The sequence below is a fragment of the Paroedura picta genome, chromosome 15 (genome assembly GCF_049243985.1).
Source record: "Paroedura picta isolate Pp20150507F chromosome 15, Ppicta_v3.0, whole genome shotgun sequence".
NCBI classification, from domain to species: Eukaryota; Metazoa; Chordata; class Lepidosauria; order Squamata; family Gekkonidae; genus Paroedura; species Paroedura picta.
Window position 1 is genome coordinate 20,562,681 of NC_135383.1, and position 11,584 is coordinate 20,574,264.

Consider the following 11,584-nt stretch of genomic DNA (forward strand, 5'->3'; position numbering starts at 1 on the left):
GTGGGCTGCGTCCCTAAGGGGAAGAAACGGACACAGAGTTTAATATCTCGGTCTGCATACATATATTATATGGTATGAATGAACACATTTTAATATCTCAGTCTGCGTACATAAATTATACAATATGAATGAACACAATTTAATATCTCAGGCTACATAAGTAAATTATACGATGCGAATGAATGGGGGCAGTGACCGATTGGAACCGTGCTTGAACTCTGCCACAATAGCTCTGTGTACGCAAGTGCTGATTATTAAGGGGGGCTGGGCTACCCTCTCTGGATTTTCCGGGAGTGAAAGAAGTCTTCAGATATGAGATGGTCGCGACTCCGTCGCTTTTAAAAGAGACAAGAAGGAAACCTCGTCACCTGAGGTTATTGAGTGGGGTGGCACTCTGTGAGTGGAAAGGGTTGTAGAACAGTGGTCCTCAACCCATGGGCCACGGCTCGGTGCCGGGCCGCGAAGGCCTTGGCGCCGGGCCGCGGCTCCTTCTTCCCTCCCCCCCCGAAGTGAGAAGCTCGCCAGGCCGCGAGCAAATCGGCCGCCAAAGCAGCCGATTAGCTTGCAGCCCGGCAAGCTTCTTGTTTCAGGAGGGGGGGAAGAGAAGCTTGCTGAGCCACAAGCTAATCGGCCACCTTAGCAGCCGATTTGCTGGCGGCCCGGAGGGGCCGGGAGGGGGAGCCGCGGCCGCCGGCATGGCGGCGGCACAAACGCGCGTGTGCAGACTTCCGCGCACACGCGTTTGCGGCAATGCGCGTTTGCGCTGGGGCTGCCGCGCGGGCCCCCGGGCCGCTCTCTCCCCCCCCCCACTCCGGAGCAACGGTCCGTGGCAGCTGAAAGGTTGCGGACCGCTGGTGTAGAAGATTTAGGAGTGTTTTGTGAAAGTTAGTTCTGTCCAAGGGAGCTTTGTTAGTCCTTATTTGAATCTCGCTGTGTAAGTGTAAACGACCCTGTGCAGAGTACTGGCATTTGCCTCCCCTTTTTCTCTCAAGGGGGGGGGGGTCAGTGTTGGGTGATACCAAGTAGTATGACTGGTGGGGGGCACAGGTTTGTGCTTCTAAAAGTCTCTCTCTTGGTTTTGTCCTCATATTTATTTATAGTTCAAGTTTTATACCACGCCATTCAAACAAGTCTCGGAGCAGCGTACAACATTCAGTCTGTAGATGTGACATAAAGCTAAAAGCAATAAAATCCATCATCGTATTAATAATTTAGATAGTCTTAATTCTATTTTTATCACAGAACGTTAGCACTGATGTCAAGTCCTGGTCTTCTGAAAGTGCGAGGCGGGGAGGCCCAACATGTATTTCCGCTGGCCTTAACCATAAGCTTGGTGGAAGAGCTCCATCTTGTAGGCCCTGCAGAACTTAGTATTGGCTGACCATAGCAGTCTCCAAGGGGGCATATTCAGATAGGTGGTCCCTCAGATATATGAGAACCAGACTGTGCGTGGCCTTTAAGGTTGGTACCAGAACCTTGAACCAGATCTGGAATTCAACTGGGAGTCAGTGCAGCTGCTGAAGGACTAGCCTTATATGGGCTGTCCAAGGTGTTTGTGTGAGAACTCAGGCAGCTGCAATCTGGACCAGCTGCAGTTTCTGGAGCAGAGTCAAGAGAAGGCCCACGCAGAGCCTATGGGTGACTGTCACATGGATCACTGTGGCTAGGTGTTCTGGGGCTAGATAGGTAATTTGTAGCTTTGCTTGGTGGGAAAAAGCCTTCATGGCTTTGAGCCTCCATGGTTCAGAAGGCATAAAAAATCACTCCCGGGCTCCTGGCTGTGTATTAATAAACTGTACATCATCCAGCCTGGGTAGGTGCATTTCCTGGACTGGTCCTTTCTCTCCCAGCCACAGGACCTCCGTCTTTGAAGGGTTCACCTTCAGGCGGCTTGCTCTGAACCACTCTGACATTGCTTCCAAGCGCTGGACCAGTGAGCTCAGAGCATCCTTCAGGAGATGGAGCTGGGTGGCATCACCAAATTGATGGCACCCCAGCCCAAAACACCTTAACTTATCCTTTTTACTAGGTTCTTTTGCTTTTGATTGTATCCCCCTTGATTTTTCAGTCCAACTGGGTACACTGTGATCTTTCCCTAGTGGCGATAGGATTTCTGTCTCTGTCTAGGGACTTCATACTGCTGCTGCCTAAATTTGGATATAGTGGGTATAAACCTTTAATCCATTTCTGTCTTTGCAAAGCAATCCGAAGAGGACGTAAGCCAATTCGATGCAAAGTTCACCCGTCAGACGCCCGTCGATAGCCCTGACGACTCGACTCTCAGTGAAAGTGCCAACCAGGTCTTCCTGGTAAGTGAGCATGAGATCTAGTGCTGCGGAGAGCCAGCAGCATGCGCACCCCTCCTTCTGTAGCCCCCAGTGCTTGCCAGAAAGCCCAGAGAGAGAGAGAGAAAACACCTCTCCTGCTAAACTTGTTTTTCACTGGAGTCTCTGTAAGAAATAAATCAAGTTCCCAAAAGCTCCATCCCTCCCTGCTTTGCCACAAGGTGTGTTTCAATTCTTCCATTCATTTGCTCTCCCTGTTTCGCATTTCGGTTTCTGCCTTTGTGTTACATGCCAGCAACTAACTTTCTCGGAAGGCTACATTAAAGGGGCAGGGGGGGGGCGGCACTGAAGAATAAATTGCTAAATCTTATTGCTGTGAACATGCCATTCATCTCTTCTGTGTTGTGTGCATAAACTTATTTATTTATTTGATTTATTATTTGATTTATTAACCGCCACTCCAAGACTGGCCGGCAGGTGGTGGGTTACAAGGAAAAGATCCCCACACTAAAACCCCCAAAGCTTAAGAACAGAAACAGCGGCAGCAAAACCAACCCCCTGTGCCCCCACCCATTACCCAAACTCAACAGAACCCCCGCCACAGGGGGATGAGGGGAGACAGCTTGTTCTTACAGCTATGGGGATGGGATCTTAATTGCCCTGGCCTCAACCAAAGGCCTGGTGGAACAGCTCCATCAGGGCCCTCAGCTCTCCCGGGAGTTAATTCCATCCGGTTGGGACCAGGACCCTGGTTGAGGCCAGACACACCCACCTCCTTTAGGTTGGGAGCCACCAACAGATTTGCACCTGCAGAGCAAAGAGCCCCGACTTGAGTAAGTACATATGGTGTTGTCTTCTGTTGAGTGAAGCCTTGGGTTAGATTAGCTCAGTATTGTCCGCATTGTTCTCCTGCCTCTCAGAGACAGTTTTCCCCCCTCCCCTCCAGCATCTTCTGCTCCTACCTCCCCTCTCCTTAACTCTGTACCTATCCCTAAAGCCAGCGTGGTGTGGTGGTCAAGAGCAGCGGCCTCTAATCTGGAGAGCTGGGTCTGGAGCCCCGCTCCCCCACATACTGCCAGCTGGGTGACCCTGGGCTAGTCATGGTTCTCTCAGGGCTGTTCACATAGAGCAGTTCTGTTAGAGCTCTCTGAGCTCCACAAGATGTCCGTTGTGGGGAGAGGAAGGGAAAGGTATTTGTAAGCCGGATTGGGTAGCAAAAAGTGGAGAATAAAAAACCATCTTCTTCCCATGGCTTTTTGTCCCTTTAAATTCTGCAGTTCTCAGGAGAGCAGTTTTGGGTGGGCAAGGATGAGCCCTCATTCTTTTTTTTCACTCACAGGAAAAATTGGATTGATCCAGCCCTTTGTTTCCTATGAGGTTTTTTTTTAAAGGCCCACATGTCAGCAGCATAGGAAATTCTTTGTGCATAGGAGGCCCCAGGCTCGACCCATGGCATCTCCAGCTGGGAAGACCCCTCTGTCCGAGTCTGTGGTGAGCTGCTGCTAGTCATAAAGAGCACTGGCTATGCAGACTGAGATCCCCCTCGGTGTAGGGCAGTCAGGTGTGTCTTCATTCCCCGTACTAATAAGGGCTGGATTTGACACTTATCTCTGTGTGTGTTTGGCGCAGGAGAAATGGGAGCTAGTGCTGGGCTTGAGGCTTTGGGATATTACCATGGATGATCTTAGCAACTTTTTTCTTTAACTTCTAGGGCTTCACATATGTGGCTCCCTCTGTACTTGAAAGTGTAAAAGAGAAGTTTTCCTTTGAACCAAAAATCCGATCACCTCGCAGATTCATCGGCAGCCCACGGACGCCAGTCAGGTACTCCCCCCGCATAGTCTGTTGTTCATCTCTGGTTAGGTGTCCTTTGCCTCCAGAAAACCTTAAATTGTCCAAAAGAAATTAGTGCTTTTATAGAATCAGAGTTGGAAGGGATCTCCAGGGTCATCTAGTCCAACCCCCCCTCGGATTTCAGGAAATTCAAATCTACTTGTCCACTCCAGTTCCATGCCCAGATAATTATGCTGCTGTTAACTTGGAATGCCTCAGTGTTTGCCACTTGACTTTGCAATCCAAGTGCTGAAGCCAAAGGGAATAGTAGGACCATCGAGCTGCCTTTGCCTTCTGCAGTGGGCATTTGACATTTCACAGAAGGAACATTTTGTGTGTGTCACAACCCTCAAAAGGAGTGTAAGGCATGCCAGTGTAGCCTTCTGCTCGAAAATCCCAGGATTGGTTTCCTTCCTCCTTCTGATCAACTCATGCAGCCCAGCACCTGGCACTTTAATCTGCTTTGTAGGTTAGCTTGCAAGGGGGTTACCAAGGCCTGATCTAACAATCTGGCAGATTTTGGCACTCCGTCTTGACCCTCTTCCCCTTCAGAATGGGAGGGGGGCAGTCTGTTCAGTTACCTTACTTTGCTCCTTGTGGAAGCAGCTCAAAGCACCTGTGTAGGGCTTTGAACATTTTTAAGAACGAAGGGTGTAAAATAATTTTCAGGAACGATCCTATGCATCCTCCTGATTTCCCCTCTGAAGTAGGCTGTTAGTACCAGTTTACAAAACAGGGGACTGAGGCTGAGCGAGCCTTGCTGGTGGCTGACCCAGCAGTCTGTGCTCAGGCCTGGAGTCCTCTGCCGATAGCTTTTGGTTGCAGCTCGCTCTAAAAATCAAAACCAGGAGCCAGCGACTGAAGCGCAGATACTTGCTACTTCTGCTATGTAGAGTTCCGTAGCAGGCAGCGCAGTTCATTAAGTGAAACTCTATAACAGGCCTTTCTTGTCTTTGAAGCCCTGTAAAATTCTCTCCTGGAGACTTCTGGGGACGAGGTCCTTCTGCCAGCGTGACAAACCCTCAGACACCTGTGGAGTATCCGATGGAGACAGGAGGGATTGAACAAATGGACGTGACGGTATGCGGAGAGGCTTCGGCTCCCCTTCCCATCCGGCAACCCAACACCGGGCCATACAAAAAACAAGCCTTCCCCATGATTTCCAAACGACCAGAGCACTTGCGCATGAATCTATGACACAACCGGTGGCCGAATCATCTCCAAAGCTGCTTGGGCAGTGGAAGGAAGAGATGGCAGATCTTTGCCGGCAGCCCCCTTCCCACCCGGATGAAACAGGAGGGCTCCTTGTGGCTTCTTTCTCGGAGCAGCGGTGTCGAGGCGAGTCATTGCGCAAAGTGGACTGGGAAAGAGAAGCAAAATCCCGTGGATCTCCCCCTCCCCCCTTCTCTGAATCAGTGGTGCATAAAAAAAAAAAAGAAGGACCTGGAGCAAAATGGCGTTGTAATGCTGCAGGAGCAGCAGTTAAGAGTTTTGCAGTGTGGCGTCTTTTGCGGTTGATCAAGGGTGATGGCTTGAAGCTGACAGTGTTTAGCGTAGAGCGTTGCTATGGCGTCGTCCTGTCGAAGGGGTAGCCCGCTTTGCCGGGCAAGCGCACACAATGCCTCCTCCGGTACTCGCCTCTCGAGGATTAATTAGCATGCAGGCTTATTTGGATGGTTTCCTATAGTGGTGTGGCATGGATGAGCCAAGATAAACTCCGCCACAAGGTGTTCCACATGCCAAAAAAAAAAAAAAAAGACCCCACACAATCTAAACAGGTTTTTAAAATATGAATATATATTTTTCAAATAGTTCTTCCCCCCCCTTTTTTTTCTCACATTGGCTCATTATGGAAAGTATATCCCAAACTTGGAAAATGCAGAATTATTGGTTTGATGCACAAAACAGAAAAGCGGACTTTAAAAAAAATTTGTTTTGCTACTGAAACAATGAAGTGGTGAAAAAGACAGCGGCACACTGTCCATTAGGTAGTCGGGGTTGGTGGAGGGGCTGGTGGGGGGACATACCCTGCCTACCTTCTCATTACAAGCAACAGTTCAGGCTCTGCTATATCCTAAGCTGACACTGAAGCCATGTGTCCCAGTCTCACGCCTCCGGGGTCCACTTGATGTTCAGAGGCTCCCTCTGCTGGCACAGACTTCTGTGCGCAAGTCAAGAGTCCCCCGGAGATTTTGGATTGTTGCCATGAGCTTATATCTGTCAAGCGTTTCATCAATCTCAGCAGAAATGTTGCTGGTAAATACCCGTATGTTATGCTGGCTAAGAATGGTCTCGAGATTCCCCAGCGTACTCCGATGTACCGAGCCATCGAAAAAGAGGTGGAAAAGGGGCGTGGGTATGTGCGCGCACAAGCCATGATGCCATCCGTGTGCTACCGATTGAGAAAAGAAGCAAATTACCCTGACCTTGCCAGGAAGTGGCCACGCTTGGAGAGATGGTTTGTTCAGCTCGCCTCTGCTCCGTTATGCATTTCCGTGGCAAATCACAATAACCGTTTTCCAGTGGTGGGGCTGTCCATCTGCTGATTGTATTTCAAAACAAAGCAAAGTATTAAGATGGCCTTCAACGAATGTCTTCCAGCGAATTTTTTTGCAACTTTAATTTTAGGGAAACGTTCGATAGATTTACTATTTATGTTTCTGCGATTGTCGTTGGGAAAACGCAAAACACACAAACAACGATCTGTACACGTGACTTTACAGATACAAAGAATTAAATAAAGGTATCTTTACCTTATCTTAAAAATACTTCCTGCCTTAAAGAATTTCCGTGGACGTAGCTGGTGAAGGGAGTTGCTAATGGTCGGTAGAGCTTTACGCTCCAGGGCAGAGTGAGTGTGTTGGGGGGGCCTCTGAGTAATTGTGCGGCTGCGTCAAGTCCCTGGTGCTGCTTCGTCCTGCTTGTTAGGTTCTTCTGTCCGTGTTTGTCCCGCTACTGTAGGGATGACTTTTGTTTTTCGTCCTCCTGAGCCATAGGATCCAAGCCATAACTCTTCTCAAAAACAAAAAATAGTCACAGCCCAGAGGCTTCACTTTCCACAAATTAACATGGAAGGAAATAGCACAGATGCGAAACCTGGTCGTATCAGTTAGGAGCATCATTGTTAATTTTTTGTTTTTCTGCAAAATGTTAAAGGGGTTGCAAGTCCCGCTGAGAGCAGCAGTCCAAGGGACTGAGTTGGGATCGGAACCCTGCTGGGCTTGGTTTGGGGTTTTAGCCTCTGGCAGCAGAGGACCCGCTTTCCCTCGTGCCGCTCCAGTAAGGCTCGTAGGTCTGAATCATGTGGGGATAGAAAGCAGGTTGTGTTGGCGCTGCGCTCACCAGGGCAGCCTCCCCCGACGGCTTGTGGCGCTCCTGCCGCCGGAAGGGTCAGATTTGGACGTGCAGGTGATATTGGAACTGTCCAGGCTGTTGCCGTTGAGCAATTCCATACCTCTCAGGAAGGCTCGCCTTGATCCTAAGGCCTAACTCAGACAGGTGATAGCCGCTTTTGCGTGGTGTGTGTTTGTGTGTGGGGAAGTGCTCCATGGTGTGGAGGCATATTATGTAGGGTTGTGCGATCCCCGAAGCCCGAGGCGGGCAGGGGCGGCTCTTTGCTTGTGTGCGGCCACCGGCTGGCGTGCCACCACTGCCCCTCCTCTCTGCGCCACAGCACTGGCCTCCTATGCGCCGCTTTGGCCTTCGGTGATCGACGAGGTGGCTTGAACCGCACCGAAGCACTCGACCCTAATACGACGTGTGCTATGGGAGCGCCTCGCGGGTCCCCATGCACATGGACCTAATGGGTGTGACTCCTCCCCCTCCCCAGGGAGGAAGAATCGCCTGAACTGTGAGGCCATCGTATGGAGCTCTTGTGTTCTGCCTGCCGTTCTCAGGGAAGGGGGGGACACAAGCTGTCGCTGCCCTCCTCCGACCCACCCCTTGGTTGCAGCTGGATAGTGTGCGGTGGGGCGTGGGGCTGTCTCTGGAGAGCGTTGGGGCCGTCCGGCTTTTCCCTCTTAGTTCCTCAGAGGAAGAGCTCCCTTAAAAGTGCTTTGATTATAGACATCGGATACGGCATAGATCCCACCCCGCCCCGCCCCACCCCGAAACACTGTCTGAAATAGCAGCTGCTTTCCCCTCAGCCTGCGCTGAAGCAGCATGGTTGCGGTGACAGCTAAAGGTGAGATTCCCGAACCCTGTTAAGGACTTCTGCTACTCAAGACTCAGGGCGTTTGCGGTTGTAGAGGAGCAATGCTCCCTATGTGGTTCCCCTCCCCCATAAGAAGGGGTACGATTTCCCATGCTCTTACCCTTCTGTCCTGGCAGGAAAGGACTTTTTGCAAGGGGCCTGGCATTTCTAGCTGGCAGAAGAAAGCGGCTAAGTGTGGTAGTTTTGAGTTCACTGCTGTATCCAGTTCAACCGATTTTATCGTGTGTTTCCACATTATCGCTTCATCCTGTTAACTGTGAATCTTTATTTTTTTATTTTGGGGGGGGGGGAAATGCGACTCGGGACAGCAAGTACACACTATGCAATATGGGTTATCCTGTATTTATTTGTATAAAAGAAGAATATCCAAAACCTTGATTTTTGTGTATATAACTCTTAGCGACAATGCGTAGTGGTTACCGGACTTCGAACGGAGCGGCATCTCTCTCCGGCACGGCCGTACCAGAGTGCTAGCCTGCGGAATGCAGTGGATATCGGAGAACTTCTAAGTGCTTTCTTTGAATAAATTTTTTAAAAGTCTTACAGTTTTTCTTGGGGTATAGCGATGAAGATTTATTTTGTACAAGCTGTGCTTTTTTAATTATAATCTTGGGATTTTTGCTATAATTTGATTTTTATAGAATTTTTGTACGGTTATATTATTAAAAAAAAAAATAACTGGGCGTAAAACTTGGTAAGGCTAACCACATATTAAGTATTAAAACTTGATTAACTTGAATCCTGTTTTATTTCAGACAGTTCCATGATGTCGAAAGTAGTGCTACTTCTGCCGTTTATTTTGAAGAGTACAGAAGTGCATAGGTCAGCTGGGCTGGGCCTTCTCCCTCCTTCACCCCCCCCACCCCCCCACCCCCCCGTGATATAGATTTGGAGTTGGGGCGGGAGTTATTCAAGGGCTCTCGGTCAAGCAAGGGATGCTCGGTTAACTTGGTGAACCGGGTAATGGCGGGCGAAGTCCAGACCAGGCTCTTTGTGTGTCATCTGAAGCCTGGTTTGGTGCACACAAAACAATGTGGTAGAAATAGACTGGAGATTATGCACCTTCAGACGACTCCTCGCCAAAGAAACGTAGCATGCGGTAGGGAGAATTGCTCTCCCCTCCTGCCTGCTGGCGTTGCAAGGAGCCTGGGGAATCGAGGAGCTTTCCAAAGCGTGAAGATGCGCAGTCTATTTTTACCGTCTCATTTCCGTACATGTACGAGCCAGGCTTGATAGACCAGACTTCATCAGGGTGTTGCTACTTGCTACGGGCTCCCGTTTTAAAAATCGGTTTGTGGTGAAATAGTGTCAGGTGGGCTAGACCAGGCCACTGGGGGAGATCCCACCACCGAACTGCTGCTCCTTCCACTGCCCTAACGTTCATCCATCTCTATGAATCGGGGGGTGATGAGAGTTGCAAAGAAATACAGCTGGGACCTGGGGAGGGGGGTAGTGGAAGGACAGCAGAGAGCGTGCCTAAAGATCTGTGTGCTTGTGTGTGGGGGGGGATCCATCTCGTAAGAATGAGGGGTCTTTTGTAGTGCCCTGTGGGCTGGCTTCATATGGGCCCCTGGCCAGGAGTCCTGGATTCATCCTGAAGCAACCTTGTGCTTCTCATTATTGTGAGTTTATCATATTTGCTTTTATCTTTCCGGAACTGCTTGGGAATGTTTTATCATGGTATGGTGGCATAACATCCGTCTAGATTCTCTTCTTTACCCGTGAGGTGCCATGGGTGAGGGTGGGGTGGGAAGAACAGCCTGGACCCACCTGGGTTGGTTCTGTTTTCCCCAGAGGTCTCAACATTCTAGTGACTTTTCTGGCTACGATCGTCAGGGAAGGAGACGGCTCTAAATTTGAGCCAGCGAATTCTGAGTTTATCCCCATTGCAAAGGAGTGAAAGCGTCCATTCACTCAAGGGGAAATCTCCCTTCCAAAGCCCCATCGAAAAGAAATTGGGCTTCAGTGGTGCTGTGGACATGTATTAAAACCAGCATATGCACCCTCTCATTTAGGGGTGAGCAGGGAAAAGAGGGTTTGGGCTTCATCTCAAGCCGACCCTGCGTTATTGCAAACCGGGGAAATATCTATGGGAAATAACCTTTCTCCGTCAGTGTCCGATTATTGGGGGAAAGGAGGGGGCAGGAAGAGGGGTTGTGAATGCATGGGTGGTTCTCATCTGTACCATTATGATTATTATTTTTTAATGGAAGTATTCTTTCTGCCAGACCTGAGCTGGTTTTTGTAACCATCTGTAAGAATTGCTCTCCAGCTGCCTTATTGGGAATGGTATAGAGCAGGGGTAGTCAAACTGTGGCCCTGCAGATGTCCATGGACTACAATTCCCAGGAGCCCCTGCCAGCGTTTGCTGGCAGGGGCTCCTGGGAATTGTAGTCCATGGACATCTGGAGGGCTGCAGTTTGACTACCCCTGGTATAGAGGATAAATATCCTTCTCTGCATTTCATTCTGTACTATTTACTGTAATGAAATATACTTGATTTCAGAACAAATGGATGTAAATAGCAATTAAATGCAACTTTGAACAAATGTTATGAAGAGTGTTTTTTTAAAAGAGATTACATTTATACTTTTGCATCCCAAGCCGACCTTCCATACAAATGGACTGAGCAGTAACTACTCCCTAAATGGTGCAATTCTTCATTAGCGTCAGTACACTGCTGATGTCGGACTACACCTCTACGGAAGGTTGTTTTAAAGGGGGCAGTTAAGAGAAGAGAGGGGGGAAGCGGCTTCTCACCCAAAGAATAACAACTCAGGTGTTATATCGACCTCCAACAACTTGCTTCTGTCCTGGGTCTGGTAAAGGTAAAGGTATCCCCTGTGCAGGCACCGAGTCAAGCCTGACCCTTGGGGTGATGCCCTCTAGCGTTTTCCTGGCAGACTCAATACGGGGTGGTTTGCCAGTGCCTTCCCCAGTCATTACCGTTTACCCCCCCAGCAAGCTGGGTACTCATTTTACCAACCTCGGAAGGATGGAAGGCTGAGTCAACCTTGAGCCGGCTGCTGGGATTGAACTCCCAGCCTCATGGGCAAAGCTTTCAGACGGCTGCCTTACCACTCTGCACCACAAGAGGCTCTGGGTCTAGTAGGTTACCATTACTGGGGATGGAGGGGGTTGGCTGCTTGCTGATTTACCTTGTAAAGACCCTGGTGGTTTATTCTTCCTTCTGGGAACCAAAGCTGTAAGGCTGGAACATGTGCTTTGAAGGCAGGAAGGCCCAACTCCCATC

The 11,584-nt window shown here is 49.6% G+C and overlaps 1 protein-coding gene across 1 annotated transcript in view; it reads left to right on the forward strand.

Annotated features, from left to right (window-relative positions):
- RPS6KB1 (ribosomal protein S6 kinase B1) overlaps positions 1 to 8,420 on the forward strand; it is a 32,915-nt gene extending 24,495 nt beyond the window's left edge. The window contains exons 13-15 of the mRNA XM_077312479.1: positions 2,202 to 2,309; positions 3,997 to 4,109; positions 5,078 to 8,420. Of these exons, the coding sequence (XP_077168594.1) occupies positions 2,202 to 2,309; positions 3,997 to 4,109; positions 5,078 to 5,315 (459 nt within the window). The 3' untranslated portion in view covers positions 5,316 to 8,420. The remainder of the gene's footprint in view (positions 1 to 2,201; positions 2,310 to 3,996; positions 4,110 to 5,077) is intronic.
- The last annotated feature ends 3,164 nt before the right edge of the window (positions 8,421 to 11,584 follow it).